This window comes from Pezoporus wallicus, unplaced genomic scaffold (assembly GCF_028554395.1).
Source record: "Pezoporus wallicus isolate ANWC-B61680 ecotype Strahan unplaced genomic scaffold, APGP_CSIRO_Pwel_v1 contig_7162, whole genome shotgun sequence".
Lineage (NCBI taxonomy): Eukaryota > Metazoa > Chordata > Aves > Psittaciformes > Psittacidae > Pezoporus > Pezoporus wallicus.
In genome coordinates, this window is record NW_026641997.1 from 640,881 (window position 1) to 659,433 (window position 18,553).

Consider the following 18,553-nt stretch of genomic DNA (forward strand, 5'->3'; position numbering starts at 1 on the left):
CATACTGGACTGCAAGATCAGTCCTTAAAGTACACAGGCATAGGCACAAGGAGTGCTTTACTAACATTCAAACACTGATGTAAAGTACCATTATTACAATCATGTTACCCTGGCAAAGCCAGAAGCTGGATCTATATCATAAAACAAACTTTCATTCCTGAAACAACAAGGCTATACTTGTGGCCGAATAGTTACACCTGTGTGTATGTGCTGGTAATCAGTAAAGAGCTATCAGTCAGGGATTACTTTCTCTCACATTGTATTTAAAAAGCAGAGCTGTTAACAGGGCACAAAGCATATTACATGCCCTGAATGCCTTTTTGGCAAGAGTTTTAAAACAGAGCTGGGAGGTATCCCAACTGGAGGGCCAACTACATTGTATCACCCTATGTATATATCTTATATAGAGCTAATTTGACTTTTCAGACATTGTGACATTGGAGAGAACTTCTTTCACGAAGTATTGTAAGAGAAATGTGGTAATGCACTCCCTTCTGGGGAAGGTCTGGAGCAGAGCGTCCGGGAGTGATAGCAGCTCTCAGGCTGAACAGCAGTCAAGGTGATGTTGCAAAAACCACACCCACAATACCAGCATGTTTAAGTAGATGTGCAAAGCCCGGATGTGAAGAAAACCTAACATGTCGCTAAGATACTGCATCTAGGTTTCGGCAGTGAACTTTAAGAATGACTGAAATTTTCTAGAAAGTCCAGAGGAAATTACAAGATCAGTACTCTAGAAATTCTAGGAAACATGATATAGGAGAAGAAAGAATTGTTAAAAAAACCAAACCAAACAAAAAAAACACACACACACACAAACAAACACAAAGCAACAAAAAAGAAGGGGAGGGGGTAAGGATTATTTAGCGTAGGAAACAGACGATCTGGACAACTGAGGCATAGTCTGTGTATAGTGTATTAAGGGGATTAACCTGTTCTGTGTGCTAACTCCTAGTAATACAAAAACAATGGGCTTAATCCAATAGTTTCAGTAACATTAACATTACAGACACTGGGACAGTTTGCCATAAGACATTCTAGAACCAACATTGTCAGAGAGCTTCATAAAGGAGAGTAACTTCTGGACATCCCCACAGTCCCATTCTCTATGATGTTTCTTTGCTCACTAAGGAAAGAAAAGTGCTCTCCTCCTCATAAGCTTTCAGCGAATACAACAATCCAGAAGGCTGGCTCTTCTTAAGATTTGTTCACTTATTGCTGTGTGCACTGGATGCACTCACATGTGCACTACTCGACATCCCATGCTCGTCACCTGCCAAGGTCTCTTGGGGTTCTGCTTCCCCGTCAATAGGGAAACTGGGTCTGGTTTTTAATGATGCAGCAGCTCAACAGTTCCTCAGGAACAGAATTTTCTAGCTCGCTCAATCCATGAAACGCTGTGGCACACTGCAAAGAGAGCCCTGACCTTCAGGCTACAGAATGCTGTCAGTGCTGCAGTTTGCGCACCGTTCCTGGGAGGCTCGGTGTGGTTTTGTTTCGTTTTCCAGGAATAAACCGCACCCTGGCCGCCAGCGGGTTTTGGCATCGCTTTCCACCCTCTCGGTACGCGAAGGCCTCAACTTCCCGACTCCTCCTTAAGCGGCAGGCGAGCCCTGCACTCCGAAGCTCCCGCAGCGGGAAGGAGGCGGCGCCCTGCCCCGTAGCCCCGGCACTTCCTCGGCGCCCCACAGCTCCCCCTCTCCCCGCCAGCGCCTTCCTTCTGCCTGCGCTGCCGGGCCGGGCCTGCAGTGGCCCATGGCGGTGCAACCGGCGCCCCCTGTCACGCAGCAGGTGGGCAGCGCGCGGGGCTGCGGGAAGCGGCCGGAGCACGGGGAGCTGCTGGAGGCCGCCCGCTGCCTGGTGCAGGACGGCGACGGGAGGAGCATCCCCTTCAAGGCCCTGTACTGGGAGCAAAAAGCCATCGTGCTGTTCGTGCGGGTGAGGAGGGAGCGCCTGCCCGGGGGGTGGCTGGGCGGCTGGGAGCCCCTGCCTGCCTGAGGTGCTGTGCGGGGAGTTTGCACAGGCTAGGCTGGAGCAGAGAGAACAGAAAATACAAAGCAGATAAAGCAGATCGGCTCTGCTTCCAAGAACTCCCATTATCTGGTAAAATGATACAGTGTTTACCTGAAAGGAAATAATCCTTCGACCGCGTTTAGGGAAACAAGGGTCGTGTTCCCTCATTTCCCAGCTGGCAAGCCATCGTTCACGTTCCTGAAATACGCAGAGATAAAAATACTAGCAAGGTCCCAAGCTCAGTGTCCTTGTTCAGGCTTTGATTAAACCAGGAACCTGAGCCAAATTCGGTGACTTCAGAGAACTTTTAGTCCTTCCAGTTCCCAGTTCCTGATCAGTTCCACAGTGATTTGTAGCCGCAGTCAGAATCTGATTTTACATTGCTATGCAGTTGTGTCTGTTTCTCACATGTCCAACTGGTTATGTTGCAGAATTTTTTATGTTACACCTGTAAGGAGTATGTAGAGGACCTAGCAAAAGTCCCCCAGTCGTTTTTACAGGTAAGTACTCTGCTCTTGATATGTACATCAGGTTGCTGTAGTTAAGCAGATTTGTGATGTCCCGCTGCAGGCTTGTGTGAGGCTTAAACCTTTCAGGAATAAAAAAAAAGCTTAAAAGAAAGTTAGCACTTTCATTGTTTGCTACAATACCCATAAGGTGTCTGCCTAGGAGACACAGGAAAGGATTTATTGCACTACATGCTCTCTTGCAGCACCATTATTTCTCCGTGCCCTATTAGCTCAGTGCTGGTTTTCTGTCTTGTATTCTGAGCAGTCGGACAACATCTGACAGGCATTTCTTTTAGTATTAGTATGCCCTGGGCAGCTGTCTTCTCATGACTACTACCTGACTACTGCCCTTTCCATTATGCTGGTACAGCTGACTGATGGTTGTGCTTGGAACAAGATCAGAAAATTGATCTGGATTAAAAATAGTCTCTTTTTCTAGTTAACTTGTAAGCTGCATCAGTTGTGTGACCTGTTCTCCAGGCAGCTGCACAAACAGGGGAGACATAGTGACTGAAAGGACCCATGGCATGGGTAGGGGTTGCTATAGGCAGGTATTTGTTGGGTGGTAGGAGATATCAGAGAAAGACACTGATCTGCTAAAAATGGAAGGTCAATCTGACTCTTCTAGACTGCTAATTGAAACTCTTGTCATATTTTATTCCACCAGCAGCATAGCTGATGACAGGGACTCAGTTCCCTGGTGACAGCAAGCCTTAGATGGACTAGGAACCTGGGGATGGAAAGAGGCAATTTCCTTGGTAGCTTCCCTTCTCAGGACAGATTTTTTCTAAACTGTTCAATCAGTGTTACTCAGAATGGCATTTTCTTAGCTTGGCTGCTCAAATAAATGTATACAGAGAATCAAAACCATCCATGCTTTTCTTAGTGTGAGTATTATGTTTTCAGGAGGGCTTCTTTTCTTAACAAGCAAAATGTTTCTATATGGGAAAGGCAAGTACTACACCCTAATATTAAAATAGCCTTACATTTTATTAACCATTTTACTGGCATCTGAATGAAGTTCTGGCCTCTATTTTAGACTCAAGCCTAATGCTGGACTTGCAAAAGAAGCTGTATGTGCGGATGCAATTTGTATCTATTAATGGGCATCCATATATGTAAATCACAGAAGTGTGTGTATCAGTATTTGCATGCTGCTTCTTTAGATGCAGGTGCAACTGAGTGGAAATTTTGAATTTCCAAAATCATTGCAGGTTGCAATCAATTGAAAAGCTGGCCCTACTAATGCTACAGAAAACTTAAAAGTTCACACATCGGCAACTTAAAAGTTATCTTCAAAAATATATTTTTAATTAATTAATGTAGCTGCTGACTGTGGGTGACAGGCAAAAGTGCAAGCTCCAAACATGTAAGTGATGTTAGTTTCAAGCAATTTTAACTCAGTGATCATTAACTGAGGACGCCAGATTCTGTAATGCTTTGTACCCCTGCAGAAACACCAAGTTCCTGTTTACAGTTTCAATGCCAATGTTTTGTTCTAGGAGGCAAATGTGAGGCTTATAGTTATTGGACAGTCATCTTACCATCATATCAAGGTAAACAGTCATTCAGTATATTTTATCCTCTATTGTGTCTTAATGGTTTGCATTTAAGGAATTTTGCTCTGAGTGAAAAGATTTGCAGCCACAGGAAAAAGAGAAGACAGTGTTCTTTTTCACGAAGCAATTCTAAAGGTAGTACATGAAGAAAGCAAAGAGCAAAAATTTTCTGTTTAAAAAAAGCTGGGGCTTGCAAAGGAAACATTTTCTTGATTTCACTGGAAGTTTTGTTTTAGTAAAAGCTTCAGGGATAAAACTTTTTTTGCCTTTATTTTAACATGACAAATTTACAGGTTTCCAGATCAGGGGTGGGGAGGGGAAGGGAGCTGGGAGAATGGCGGGGTGTCAGTATTTTTCCACTGTCTGTAGATCCTAAGTAGTTACTATCTTAACCTTAAAAAAATTACTTTTTCTTGTATGCATGTATTTTGCAGCCCTTTTGCAATTTAACTGGGTATACACATGAAATGTATGTAGATCCACAAAGGGAAATTTATAAAACTCTTGGCATGAAAAGAGGAGAAGGTAATAACGTATCAGGTAAGAATAATTTTCTCCCCTTGTTTGGACTTACACAGAACAAGGCCAGAATGCTCTGATAAAATGATATAATCACAATGTAAATAGGAAGGGAGTTGCCCTCCATCTCGCCTCTTGTAGGCTGTATTTTTTCAAAGTGCTGTTGATCAGAAAACTGAACTATTTGTAGCAGCTTCAGTTTTTGTTGTCCTCCTTACATACTTCTGAATTTTAGATAAAAAATATTTTGCCTTTTTGTTCAGTGCGGAGCCCTCATGTTAAATCAAATACACTCCTGGGAAGCATTAGGAGTATGTGGAGAGCAATGACTGGCCCGGCTTTTGATTTTCAAGGAGACCCCGCTCAGCAGGGAGGAGCTTTGATTTTAGGCCCAGGTACGCTGCTTTGTTTTTTGTGAAAGTTACAGTATTCTCCTCCAGCTGTTCACTTTAATCCCAGCATCTCAGCTGCTGTCCCTGTGGATCCCAAGGAGATCTGGACTGTGTGATTTGTTGGCTGAAGGAACCTGTGGAAGTGTTACGGTGTAGTCCCACCTCCCACAGAGATGGCACAAAGCTGATCACAGCCCTGCAGGAATTGATAGGAGTGCTGGTGGAACAACTGTCTTGAAGTTTTGAGGGTTTTTTGACATTGTGGTGTTCACCTACATTATGCTTTCACATTTGATTCTAGCCATTTAATGTGTAGAGGAATAATGCCTGAATGAGGTGGGGGGCTGCAACATGACAAAGTCATCACATCGTTAGGAAACATCATGCTACAGAAGATTTAATTCAGTTAGATGCCTCAATGTTCCTTGCTTCTATAACCTCATTAAGAAAACCCCTAACCTTTGTCATTGTTTACCATACAGTATACTGTGCCATGTACAGAGCTAGCACACATTTGTGTAAGAACTAGTAGGGAATCAGAATGCTTCTTTGAGTCACTTACACCTTTGAATAAATGTTTTATTCAACTATTTACATGTTATTCTCATTCCATTCCAGGCAATGAAGTTCATTTTGTGCACCTTGATAAAAACAGGCTGGATCATGTTCCCATTAACACAATTTTGCAGCTGGCAGGAGTTAAAACAGTAAATTTCACAAACCAACCCCAGATTATTGACATATGACACTGACATATTTATTTATTTGTACACTACAAGAATAATTTCCTGGTGATGTTCCACCAGCATCAGTATTATTGTGTCTTTATGGGTCATCTGTAACCTGATCTAGAAAATCAGAGCACAAAACAAACTACTTGGCAGTGAGGATGGACACAAAAGTGCTATTTCCATTGCATGTAAGATAAAACCAAAAAGATAATTGAGGCTTATTGAAAAAAATAAAATCCCATACCTTATTATTTCCTTAATCTTGCTACTGTATTTTTTAAAATCTTTGTTCAAGATGCACTAAACTAAAAAATCTGGTTTTGCTCAGGAAGAACTTGGGATTCTCACTTTCAGCAGATCACACTGGCTTTCAACCCCGTACTTCTCACGAGTGTTTTAAAGCTTCCATCACTGAGTGACACTCGTGTATTAAAGTATACCTTGAAAAATCATGGTTTCAAACACTGGCACTTAAGCTTATGCCTACCTTTGCATCTGGCACTGGCATACATTATGAAATACATTTTATAGTTTTAAATAAATAGTTTAAATAAATCATCCATTGTCTGCAATTCGTGTCATACAAAGGGGTGAGTCTGTAAAACCAGGGGAGGTGTGTCTTAAATATATTTCTCATCAGATTGTTGTGTTTCGAGTAGGCCATAGGTAATTACTTCTTTTCCTACAAAGACTTGTAGCAGAGTATTCTCCCTTCTATGTATGTACTTTCTCTCAGAGAAAGAGGTCTCTGAAAAAATGTCCCTGGTTATTTCTGTCCTAGACAACTGAGCTAAGGACAGTTGGGCAGTGAGTATTTTGGCTTGCAGTACTGTCAGATTTCATTTTTCTAGAAATGTCTATGTTCAGAATCTAGTTTTCATTGAAGTAGATGTGCCCTCTTTTTTTGGCCAGATGAGCCACATCTTTTCAGTAATTTAACACAGACTGTCCAGAATTTATGGAGGAGCATATCCTCCTCTGCAGTTTCTGATCTTTGGCCTTCACTAAAATGCTACTAATCATATGTATCTTACCTGCAAATTCTCTCCCCTATTAAGCTTTAACAGGAACTAGAACTGCAAAATTGTGTTGTATGAGGAGGTTTGTCCCTGCATCATTAAGGTCACTGTCAGGCCCAGAATAAGCTCTGGAGAGCTCTACCATTAAGAGCATGTGCAATTAAATGCAGTGTTCCTTGACAAAAAAATAAAAGGCTTGCTTAAGAAACACGATGGTACTGGGCAATGTAATGCCATTAAAGGTACTACACCTTAGGATCTTATTACATATACATTTTGATACAGTGTGTTCAGAAGAAAAATATTGTTAATGTAAAGCTAATGTGCTCAGTTCTCTGCTGTGACTAATCAGCACAGGGCTAAACAGTCTTGTGCAGACTGAACCAGTTTGATGTCAGGGCTGGCTGGATGCTTCTTCAAAACTCGGTGTAACGGACCAGCAGCTGAGGCTCACCACAGAGTAAATTCCACTTTCTGTGAACTGCTGCCTGCACATTCATAAATAAGAAGCTGCCCTCTCACTCCAGCGCTCCCTCCACCTACTGAGCATGTCTGAAAGTCTGGAACGCAGCTGCCTCTGCCGCAGCAGAAAGCAAGCTAGAAAAGTGGTGTTATGTTTGTAAAATGAAGACATGCAGAAAATGTAAATTCTTTTCACAGAGAAAGAATGCTACTCAGTTTATTTGTAGTGTTTCCACCCTGCTTCACTCACCTGATCATCAGTGCCGAGCACAGACTGACTGGTTTGTTCTTCAATCATTTCACTTGCATATTCTCGGAGCTTTTGATTTTAAACAAAATGTTTGGCTACATGTTTTTCTGCTTGTTTTACTTCCAGTAGAATTAATATGCAGTGGTAAAAGTTCTATTGCCACTCATACATTAAATACAACTAACTACAGCTAAAACAACTGTGGACTTTTAAAATGGAGTGGAATTAATGGAATTGTAGTTTGACAGCTCTGTAGTCTGAAGTCATCTGCCCGCACTGCTTCAATATTGACAGGAACCATACCACAACCTCTGTGTTACCCCATCAAAATCACTTCTTCAGAAATATTCACAAAGTGCAGACAAACAAAACCAGGGAAGAAGGCACAGAGGAGGATCCTGCAAAAGAGCAATCCTGATTTTGGCCACAGCTCTACAAAGTTCACTGGTGCCCTGTGATAAAATGATTCCCACGTACACAGCAAACAGGAACCATGGCCCCATTCATCCATGGGAGAAATGCGTTTCAAAGCCTCAGCAGAATTTTAGGTCTCTGGTGTCATTTAGAAAAGTTAGCTATGAAGCGCGAAGTGGGAAACAGTGGGAGAATAACACTGACTTCATACTGATGGCAGGATACTTCAGCAGAGGCTTTTGTCATGGCCAATTAGACACGGATGGGAGGGAGCACTTTTCCGAAGTTTTTTTAACTAAAAGCTTGATTTACCCCAACATCTACTTAAAAGTTTTAAGGAATCGTTGCACCTGAGAAGCAAGCTCAAGCCCGGTTGGTTCAACTTGCCAGATAAATCCCTTCCATGATCAGACTAGAACACGGCTGCACGGGGCCCGTTTCAGCTGGCCTTACTCGATGTCATGTCCCCGTGGGACCCTCGTTTGTCAGGTGTCGCGACAGGCACCTGGAAGGCCGCGACGCCCCAAGACGCGCAACCGAACACCCCCTGTTCCAAAGGCAGCGGCTGCACCCGGCGCAGAGGCGCTGCCGGCCGGTGCCGGGGCGCGGCCCCCCCTCCTCCGGGTCCCGCCGCCGTCGCCCCTCGTCTCGCCAGCAGCTCCTCACCGCAGCGCGCCCCCCACCCCACCTGTTACAGCAGCCACTATGACATCACCGTCCCCGCCGCTCCGCGCTGGTGACGCCACACCGCGCTGACCCAATGCGGGGATGAGAAGGGCCGCCTCGCACCCACCATAGCGGCGCGGCCGCCTCCGCCATGAAGCGGAAGAGCTGGTCCGAGGCTCGGCGCCGGGCAACCCCGGCCCCGCCGGCTCTGAAGAGAACTCGGGGAGCGGTGTCGCGGGCGGCGGGGGGCGAGGTGGAGCTGCGGCAGCCACCCCCCGCCGCACCGGAGACCTGCCTCAGGATCGCCGGTGAGGGGGGCGTGGCGGGGGGAGAGTTGAGGCGCAAGTCGGGGACGGGGTAGGGGACTCTGGGGCGGGGGGCGAATATAGCCGTCCTGTCCCGTCTCGTCTCGTCTAGACCCTCTCCGTTCCGCCCCTGGCGGTGGCCCCCAGTAGGCAGCGCGGCCGCGGGGTTGGAAAACTTGCCCCAGGCGCTGGTCCGGGGCTGTCCCCACGGGAGCCCCGGCGCCCTCGGCCGGCGCGTCTCTGTGCGATGGGTCAGTTCTTGCGTGTCTGGCGTTCCACGCAGCGAAGTGTTCTTGAAAAATGCATCGGTAGTGCAGCCAGCCTTCTAGAGGAAGGAATGCCGTGTTTTTTTAGTAACTCTAGCTGTACCGAGCAATTGCCTTGTGCGGTGTCCTTTTATGCTTGTGAAAGAGTAAAGGGAAAATACATTTGAAGCAGTAAAACATATTTCAGGGTGCTTGGGGGGAAGTAACGTCTTTTTCTCCGAATTGGGAATTTATATCTTTCTTCTAATGTTCGCTCGCTAGCTAACGGGTAAAATAATGGACAAGCATCACGCCTCTTCTTGGCACTTCGAGTTCCAGGGGCTTCTTCAGGCAGGTCTGCTCAGTGTCGTCCATCCTTTTCGTGGCGTGCTGCTTTGAGCAGTGCTTTGTTTTGGCACAGAAACCTGACTCTGTGGAGAAGCTGAAATGATTCTGGATTTACGTTCTGAGTTCCCCAGCTAAAAGACATGCTCGAGTTTAGTTTGCCTAAAAGTAAATTAAAAAAAAATAATAATTACTTTTCATGTCCTGTGTCGGAATCTGAGAGATATTTAAGAAATAAGCCTCACAATCCACTTCTCAGTGAAGGACGTAGAAGATTGTCTGTGGACAGATAAAGCAAAAATGCAAAGAGCAAACATGGTCTAAAGGCACAAGTCTTACCTGTGCCAAGAAACAGCATTCCTTATATTAATGAGTGTGTCTCCTAGATAACAGAATGTTTAGAAAACCGTCAGATTTTGTTTTGAAAACTGGGTATAGCAATGCTATCAAGAGTGTAAACTCCCAAAGCATACCAGATTCCTCTTTTTAGAAAGCTCTCGGGCTGTCAGGGAGCAGAATCCTAAAATCTCCAGCTTAAAATACAGGCCTGTGCTACACAGAAAAGCATAGTGGTGTGCTTACATTCAGAACCCTAATGCTGCAGTAACTCCATGTGTGTATTTTTTCTGTAACTGCAACCATTTATATGGGAAATTATGGGGGTACAGTTTAAAGGTTGAAACCTGATTTGGCAGGTGATGACACTCTGATGTCAAAGTAGTTTCACTACCTAGAATACTGTGTAGCCCTGTCCAGCTAGGGTCTCCAGCAAACAGGTCTGTCTAACTATCTTTATGCAGCAGTTGCTTGGATCTGATGATGCACGTCTGGCATCAGCAGGCCCTTAAATTGCTGTATTTTCTCCTCCAAATAAATGTTCACACAGTTAATACAGTACAGCACCTAGGCATTGACATTTTTTTAACTTCAGTGGGATTTCAACATGTGCAGCAGCAAATAGTATAACAGACTTGATTAAATGCAGTACATTGTTACATTTAATAATAATTTTGTCTTGATCTTACTGCACAGAGTGGCTGCTTTTTACAAGCTTCTAATAATGGAAATAGTCTAATTTTTTATTGCACTGTTATGTCACATGTATTTTTTAAATGAATAAGCTCACAGTCTTACTCAGCTGTTTTAGAAGTTACTTCAAGTTTTGAACTGTCAGTTCTGCCTTTTCATAATGCAGTTCTGAGAAATTAATTAATAGTTCTGGACTGGAGATAGATTAAAGCATAAGGTCTTATTCATGCAAATGGACACACTGGTAAATATTTCAGCCTCTGCAAAGGCTGAGAGATCTGTGTTAGCTTATCTACTTACAGAAACAGTGCCAAATTCATTAAGAACATTGCAGGCTACCTTCATTTTCCTTCCTAAAAGAGTCAGAAAACAAAGCCAAATAGCTGTAGAGATTTATGGATCTTGTGTGATGTTACGTTCATAAACAGCAAAATTTTTAATCCATTATTTGCATGGATTTCATCCTCAAAACACCTACAGTAGTTATTGCATTTCTTTATTTCCTAATAAATTATATGAATTAGTCATATGTCAGGATAATTTTTAATCAGAATCATGTCAATATTTGTGCTCAGGAAAATTATTCTTGTAAGAAGTTGCTCATTTTTGTCTGTTAAGCTGTGGTAAGCTTCAACATTTTCCTTTGTCAACTAATGTGTGAGGCTTGCTGGTATGAATTCAATTTGCTGGAACTGAATGCATTTCTTCTGTTCATTAGAAGCATATTCCCATATCCTTCTGATCTCTGAAAGAAGTAATTTATATGATCTAAAGAAACTGTAACAGTTCTCTGTGTGATGATTTAAAGCTGTTGGTTTCTTTTCCTTGACTGCTTTTTTTTGACATTGCTCTGATTTTATAAATAACATTTTAAAGAAAACGCAGAATTATGATGCATAAACCTCATGCAAAAGGTGTGTGTTTCTCTCTTATCTCTTTTCAGTAGTTAATTCTAAAATTAAGCAACTACAATAACTATACATGGAATTAAATTTTAAGCGATAACACCATGGGGCATTTCTTGACATTTGTTTGTTCTCCTGATATGTATATATATAGTTTGCTTACAGTGAGGAACTAGTACCTTAAAAGATGCTGTATGCCTTTTTGTGCATTGTAATTGTTTTACTTAACAGTGCCACTTGGAGTTTTTATAAAATAGCTTTCAGTTTAATACATTCATTGATTGGTGTTTGGTTTTGTGTTTTTTTTTTCTTTTGTGGTGATCATGTTCCAGGTTTTTTTTCCAAGCCATCGAGTTCTCTCTTGTTTTTCCAGCACTGCTGGCTTGTCATTAGAAACTTCGTGTATTATGTAGAAAACTATTTTCTGAATGCTAAGGACACTTCTACTGAGTATCATCAAGCTTTCCAACATTCTGACTATCAACACTTTCAATTAGTTTTCATGATACAACTCTCAGTACAAACACTGAATTTACTGTTTAATCAATGTGATCTCTCTTACTTGTATTTTTCAAAGTTAAGATTTTAAATACAAGTTTAAAGCTTTCAGCATATAATCCAGCACTGAAAGTGCATGAACATACATAAAGTGGTCCTTTGTATCAGATGGCAGCAGCAGAGTGCAAGGTCTCTACTTCAGTAAAGTGACAAGAGTGTTGCTGATCAGTCATGACATGACCCTGAAAATATTTTTTTTCACTGTTTTCTGTTAAATAAGAAGTTTGTTTAGCTTTTTAGTGTGCTTTCATTTTCTTTTTCAGAGGCCAGGCTGTTGTTCTAATTGCCAACTCTGTCATCACTTAAATTTGAAATACCATAGTGATGAGTGAAAGTGCCTTTTCAAGGATAGAATGTCGAAAAAGAAATTTTGCTTTTCGTCTTGACATTGCAGCAGAATTTGTCTTTTATGTTTTCTCATGTGTCTTTGTGATATTTTGGAGTGTTTTAAATCAAACACAAAATAATACCATGTACCAACTCTGAATTTAGAAGTACACTCCTCTTACGATAGTAAATATCTCTCTGGCTACATTCTTGGTAATTCAAAACAGACTTACATTTTTTTTGTTGTACTCTCAGTCTCCTCTGAATTTCTCATCTAAGGCATCTCTTTAACAATAAAAGTGTAGAATTTATCTTTTTATAAAATCATCTTTGCTGATCACATGCAGACTTGTCCTCCAGCAAGTGCCTTTTGGTTTTTAATTGTCTCTTGGAATCATAGAATTATTTAGGTTGGAAAGGACCTTTAGGATTGTGAAGTCCAGCCATAACTCTTGAATTACTGAAAGGCCTGTGCAGCAGATACCAAAGAGCATCAGGCTTATTCAGAGTAAAGGGAAGGAGATTGTTTTGTCATCTCTGTATTCATACTACATTATGTTGAAGTGGTAGCTCTCAGTTTTTCACAGAACACTGTAGATCTGAAAAGCAAGCAAAATGTTTCTCCTGCTGTATGCACACTGCAGTCGCATAAGTACATGATTATTATAGCTTGTGTAGACATGCTATAATGCAGGCTCATTTTGCTGTACATTGGATGCTTACTCAAATTAATTGCCTACAGTGTCGTCCATGTTTCTGTATTGTAACTGTTTTGTTATATGAGGCTAACAAAATTAAGTGTAATTGAAGTATATCTAACATACTGCAGTCATATCTCGTAATTGCAGTGCAGATGCAGCCTGTAAGGCAGTGAGCCCTACTCTCAGAGTTGATTAGAAATGTCTGCTGTAGTTTGATAGTTTTAGGATGACTATTTATCAGAAATTTGCAGGAATCTGGAAGTGCTCAAGCACACTATGTGTCAGTGAAATACTAAAAAGCTAAAATTAGCAAAGGAAGCATAGAAATAATAAAATTTAAGCCCTGCTCCTGCAGTCCCAATCTTTGTGGAGACCTAGTGAAAACAATTCATCAGTGCTGTGGTGTATTTTATGTATAAATCCTTATCCTGCAATCAGATACTTAGCGAAGGAATTCTCCTTTCTCAGCATGTGTTACTCCAAAAAAAAAAAAAAATAAAAAAATCAACATATTAGTCCTTGGCTAAACAGAACTGGGAATGTGCTTGCAAAAAAACCCAGGTAAAGACAGACATGGTGAGTAATGCAGCATTTGTCTCATATCGAACTGGTAAGCCAGTGGAAGGGTAAATAACACAGGAGAGGACTTCTCTGTGTAGCTCATTTCTAAAATGTTAAAAGGATGGAGCCTGCGGTTTACGTAGTAGAGAGCAATTGTTAGTTGTGCACAGGAACAGACAGCTTGTCAGGATATTGGCATTTGACACACACTTCTCTTATTGTGAGGTAGTTCTGTAAATTCATTAAATTCTAGTTTCTTTCAGGTGCTTCAAGAATAGCAACAACTAACATGATCCAGAGATACCAGTGCAAATTGAATGCCAACAGCAATGTGAAAGCCCATATACGCACTGTTCACTCAAGATAGGAATTCTTATTTTTGTTGGACATTTTGCAAAAGCTGCCGAGGATTTTCAGTAAAAGTGGGAGTGCCAAGGAAGCAAGTGATTCTATTGCTTCAAATCCTGTTTAGGAGCAAAATGTGAAATTATTTTAGGTCTCCAGCCTGGGCACATGTATTTATTTTCATTTTGATCCTGCTTTTGTATTTGAGGATTTTGCATTACTTTTTGTGCAGCACTGTTTTATACTTTAAGAAGTAATGTAAAGTTTACGTGAATAAGCTGGTGTGCAAGGAGGTAGTGTGTCAGTTTGAGTACTGCAGCCATCCAATTGTATCCATTCTGAGATTCTGCCCAGACTTTGATGCCCATGTTATTTGTACACAGGCAGAGCTCAGTGTAACTCTGTATCTAAAGGACAGATGCCATGGAGGGAAGAATTCTGGCAGTGTATTCCCACTGTTAACCCCTAGTAGGATGGTTCAGTGAGCGAACTCAGAGAAGACTTTAGTTGTGAGGAACCTGGTGGCAGCTAGCCATTAAATCAGTTTAGAAGTGGTTTGAAATTATAGCTTGGGGCTGTAGTGTGATGTGTTCAATCTAGCAATGCCAATTTAAACACAATCCCTAGATATGATATCCTCTCAGTTCTCCTTTCTGCTTCCTCCTTTGCCCTCAGTCCTCTTCTCCCCTGCAATGTTAGCTGTGATTCTCAGGGCAGAGAGAAATAAGTTGGGTTTTTTTTGTGTTTTTTTGTTTGGTTGTTGGTTTGGCTGGTTGGTTGGTTTGGGTTTTTTTAGGGGTTTGGGTTTTTTTTTTTTGGTGGTTTTTTTTTGGGGGGGGGGGGGGGGGTGTTTTGTTTGTATATTTTTTTTAATATTATGCTAGGATACCTGTTACAGTTTCCTGTTCACACAAATCCACCTTGACACAGCACAAGGAGTAACACAGTGGTGGGACAGGTGAAGGGGAGGTGTGGGAAACAGGGGCTCCCTCCACCCCCAAAGTATTGGCTTAAACACTTTCCCAGAAGTGCCTTGCTGTGAAGCATTTTCCCCATAGATTAGTTTGCATCCAGTTGTGGTATCAGTGCATTTTCTTCTCCACATATATTTCTCTTTGTGAACCAGTTTAGTAACTTCTTAAAAACGCACAGCGTTACTCTAAATTTTAACCTTTGGCTCTTTTTCAGGAGGTGGTTTGGTAAATGCTGGGAGGTACAGAAGTTCTTAAGCAGGTAAAGCACTTCCCAGCCAGTACTGCAGCTGCTGTGCTTACAGGATGGGACTATTAGAAATCAGATAAGCAAGTTTGGTATCTTCTGCTGAGAGTAAGGAAGGAGGTTCCTGACTTCCTTAGGAATTACTGTACCATCCCACTGGTTGTACCTGGCCTGTAAATGTTTAAGCCAAACCATTCACATCAGGCTTCTGTTCTACTGAAACGTGCATTTAGAAAATGTACACTTTTTGATGGTGTTGCCAGCCTTTACCTCCCCAAGATACTGCCATCCATAGCAGAGCACTAGCCATGTGAGTGTTGAAATGCAGACATGGGGACCCCTGTTGTGGCATACTTTACTGTGTATTTTCAAGATACAAGTAATAATTTGCAAGTACTAGTGATGGCAGATTTTGTTTTGAAGCATGAAGTGATTTTTTTTTTTCTTCCCCTGCTTTCTGGAAAAGGAGGTACAGCTTATCACAAATTACTCTTTGTGTTTATGTTTATATGGAGGTGGCGTGGTTTGATATTTAAGTAATATATATGTGCCAGGCAACTTTTTTACAAAAACTGAAGTCTTCTAGGTTTGAATTCTAATCCAAGTATTTTGTAATGGTGTTTTTGCCGCAGGAGGAAGAAAAGTGTTGTTGTGGTGCTGCAAGGCCTCAATTTTTACTGACCAATTCCTGCAAGCACAGCAATTTACAGCAGTGGCACAGTCAGTGTTTAAAGTTCATTCCCCTCTCCATAAAAATAATTTATACCTATGTTAATACCTACCCCTGGCATTTTTTTTCCCTCAGCTCAAAGAAAGCCAGGGCAAGCACAAGGTGTCTCCTGCCTGTGTGCAGGCAGGCTTTAAAGGGGTAGCTGGGGTGGGGATGCAGATGGGGATGCAGATGGGGATGTCTAGGTGGTGCTCTCATAGGCATCAGTGGGCTGGTGCTTTGCTCCCTCACATCCCTCCAGCATCTGTCACCTGCAGCTTTAACTGCAGATCACTACCATCAAAATCAGTGTTTTACAGGAAGGTGGGAAATGTGTGTCTTGGCACAAGCACACTCTGCTGTTTAGTTTATCGTAGGTGCTCTGAAGTGCTGAGGGATTTGTAGCTTAGCTGGGGCTGTGTGTGTGTGTTGGTATTTGGAGTGCAACTGGTGGGGTCTTTCATCAAAAGGAGGTGGGTCTCTGCTGTGTGCGTGGGTGCAAGTCAGGCTCCTGCTGTATTAAAAGTTGTCAAACAAGTAGCCTTCCTGGGAACACTTCGGGAAGGAACACTAAAGAGCTGTGGATTACGGGAACACTGCTGAGCAAAAAGCCTCAGTCCTGGTGTACCTTTCTCTTAATAATATCTAGTTCAGTAATACTTAAAAGAAGATTTGGTGCATTTTAAACCATTTTAAGCCATTCTCTTGACAGGCAGTACTTCAGACTTTCAGCAGAAAAGTGTGATGTTTGTAAAAGCGTTACATTTTTCTTGCATTTCAGATCGCCTTTATTTTGCAATTCTCTGCCAAAAACCAAAGAGTGGAGCTGCAAATACCCATTATTTCTGCATAGATGATGAATTTGTATATGAGAAGTAAGTACAGACTTCCCACCCCCCCCCCTTTTTTTTACAGAAATAAATGAGAACAACAGCAATGAGGAACCAGTCTAATTGACATTTTTTAAATGTAGCTGAGAGAAACATACCATTCCCATTACAGAACTAATTACACGAGTTTGGTCCTCTCAGACTTACCTGCCGTGATGATTTATATGCTTAGAATGGCTTCTTGGCTTCTCATCAGGATTTCTTCAGAATCCTTTCAAAGCAGACGCTTTCATTGTACCCATTCTTATTAGAAGACAGAGGAGCATGATACAACAATATGTATTCAGAAGTGTACACTGGACTGCCCAGCTGAAGGGGTTGTCTTTGGTTGCTCAAGTATTAAGTGTAATGTCTAAACTTTCTGGAATAAGAGGAAAAAACTGGCAAAATCAACTCAAGCCTTTATGAGATGACAATGGATATATTATTTCCCCTGTAGTGAACAGTGTATGCCTCTGTATGTGATCTGGAATGCTGCTAATTCTTCAAATATTTTTGACCAAGGGCATGTTTACTGTTTTTGAAAGTGCTAATCAATCTTTATTCTCAGCATTCACTTTTCTTGAGCAATATAATTGCCTTCTTTTAAAGTAAAGTTTTTGGGTTGCTTTTAAGATACAGTTTCTAAACTGGTGTCACAGGGTGATACAGTATGAAGAATTTTTCAAACCTCAAGTATTCCAGTTTGGTTTTGAGTGGTGGTGTGTGGAAAACAAAGCTTTAGTCCCTATTTAGACATGACAAAACTGTTCCCTCCAACAAAATAGTATGCTTGCAAGAAGGTATTCTTGTTTTTACAGTGATGCACATGTCATATGTATTACTCCTTGCTTTCTTCATCTGATGTAAGAAAAAAAAGGGCATTTACAGAGGTCATTGCAATTTTTCCTCTTTTTCCTACCAGCTTCTATGCAGACTTTGGACCACTCAATCTGGCAATGGTCTACAGATACTGCTGCAAGCTAAATAAGAAATTAAAGGTAATACTTGGGTGTTTTTATTTAATGTTCTCAACTTTTCTAAAGAACAGAACCAAATGGGTGAAAAGTTTGTGTTTTGGTTTGGTTTTGTTCAGGTGCATTCCTGGGTTCTTAATCCAGTAAAGTTTTGACTATAAATGCCAAATTTTATTGAGGTGAATTTAGGGAGGATCAGGAATGAAAACCCACTTACTTTTAAGATCCAGAAGATGCACCACTGTGGCAGTAACTAATTTTAAGCTTCTAAAAGATCAGTTGCTAAATGAGTACAGACTTCTTTAAATGAAAAGCTCCCCTCCTGGAATTCATTCTTCTTGGAAATCTGCCAGTGTTAAGTGAGCTTGAGGGTGAAGTGCAACACATTTTTATTTGAGATTGGTTTTGTTTGACTTGGGCTTCTCTTCTGCTGCTGATATCTCTTCGATAAGAAGCAACATTTGATCTTTGATAGCATTTATGGCATTGTGCTGATGAGGAGTGCCTTGCTGCTGTTGCAGATTATCTACTCTGAGGGGTGCTCAGCAATCTTTGGGATTGAGCTCTTGATAGAAAATAATGTTTTTTAAAACAGAGAGTTCCTGTATTAATTAACATGAACGACTTCAAGTTAGTTGACCTCTCACAGACGTTTGAGTGTAAAACCTGTCAGGCAGATAAAAAAGCTTATTAGCATTAATGTGGATCACAGTTTGCCTCTTCAGAAATGCTTAGAACTTGAAACTGCCACTGAACTGTGAAAATTGGGAAGTGTACAAAACATTATAGTTTAACAGACTTTTTTTTTTCCTTTTTTTTTTTTTCATTCATTCCTTGATGTCTGTCAGTGGTATTAGTTTGCATAATTCAGACTTGCTTTATCCCTGTGGCACTGTGAACAGTTTTGTCGGTGACTAGATTCTCT

At 41.6% G+C, this 18,553-nt stretch overlaps 2 protein-coding genes across 21 annotated transcripts in view; both read left to right on the top strand.

Annotated features, from left to right (window-relative positions):
• The first annotated feature begins 1,710 nt into the window (after positions 1–1,710).
• Positions 1,711–6,276, top strand: PRXL2C (peroxiredoxin like 2C). The gene is made up of 6 exons (XM_057426463.1): positions 1,711–1,938; positions 2,445–2,513; positions 4,025–4,078; positions 4,516–4,621; positions 4,864–4,995; positions 5,611–6,276. Exons 1-6 carry the CDS (start codon positions 1,756–1,758, stop codon positions 5,736–5,738), a joined length of 672 nt encoding a protein of 223 aa, XP_057282446.1. The 5' UTR covers positions 1,711–1,755; the 3' UTR covers positions 5,739–6,276.
• A 2,360-nt stretch (positions 6,277–8,636) lies between these two features.
• CDC14B (cell division cycle 14B) overlaps positions 8,637–18,553 on the top strand; it is a 44,579-nt gene continuing 34,662 nt past the window's right edge. For 19 of the 20 annotated variants that reach the window (XR_008974561.1, XR_008974564.1, XR_008974559.1 and 16 more), the window contains exons 1-3: positions 8,637–8,842; positions 16,564–16,657; positions 17,577–17,652. Coding sequence is in view for 13 of the 20 variants with exons in the window: in XM_057426445.1 (XP_057282428.1) it covers positions 8,686–8,842; positions 16,564–16,657; positions 17,577–17,652 (327 nt within the window). In the remaining 7 variants the exon portion in view is untranslated. Of the gene's footprint in view, positions 8,843–15,067; positions 15,089–16,563; positions 16,658–17,576; positions 17,653–18,553 lie in introns of those variants that run through there. The other variant, XM_057426456.1, reaches the window with a different exon arrangement.

Coding starts and splice junctions, on each gene's coding strand:
- PRXL2C (XM_057426463.1), top strand. CDS start 1,756: ATGGCGGTGCAACCGGCGCCCCCTGTCACGCAGCAGGTGGGCAGCGCG. Junction 1,939..2,444: donor CCATCGTGCTGTTCGTGCGG/GTGAGGAGGGAG, acceptor GTTATGTTGCAG/AATTTTTTATGTTACACCTG. Junction 4,079..4,515: donor CATCTTACCATCATATCAAG/GTAAACAGTCAT, acceptor TGTATTTTGCAG/CCCTTTTGCAATTTAACTGG.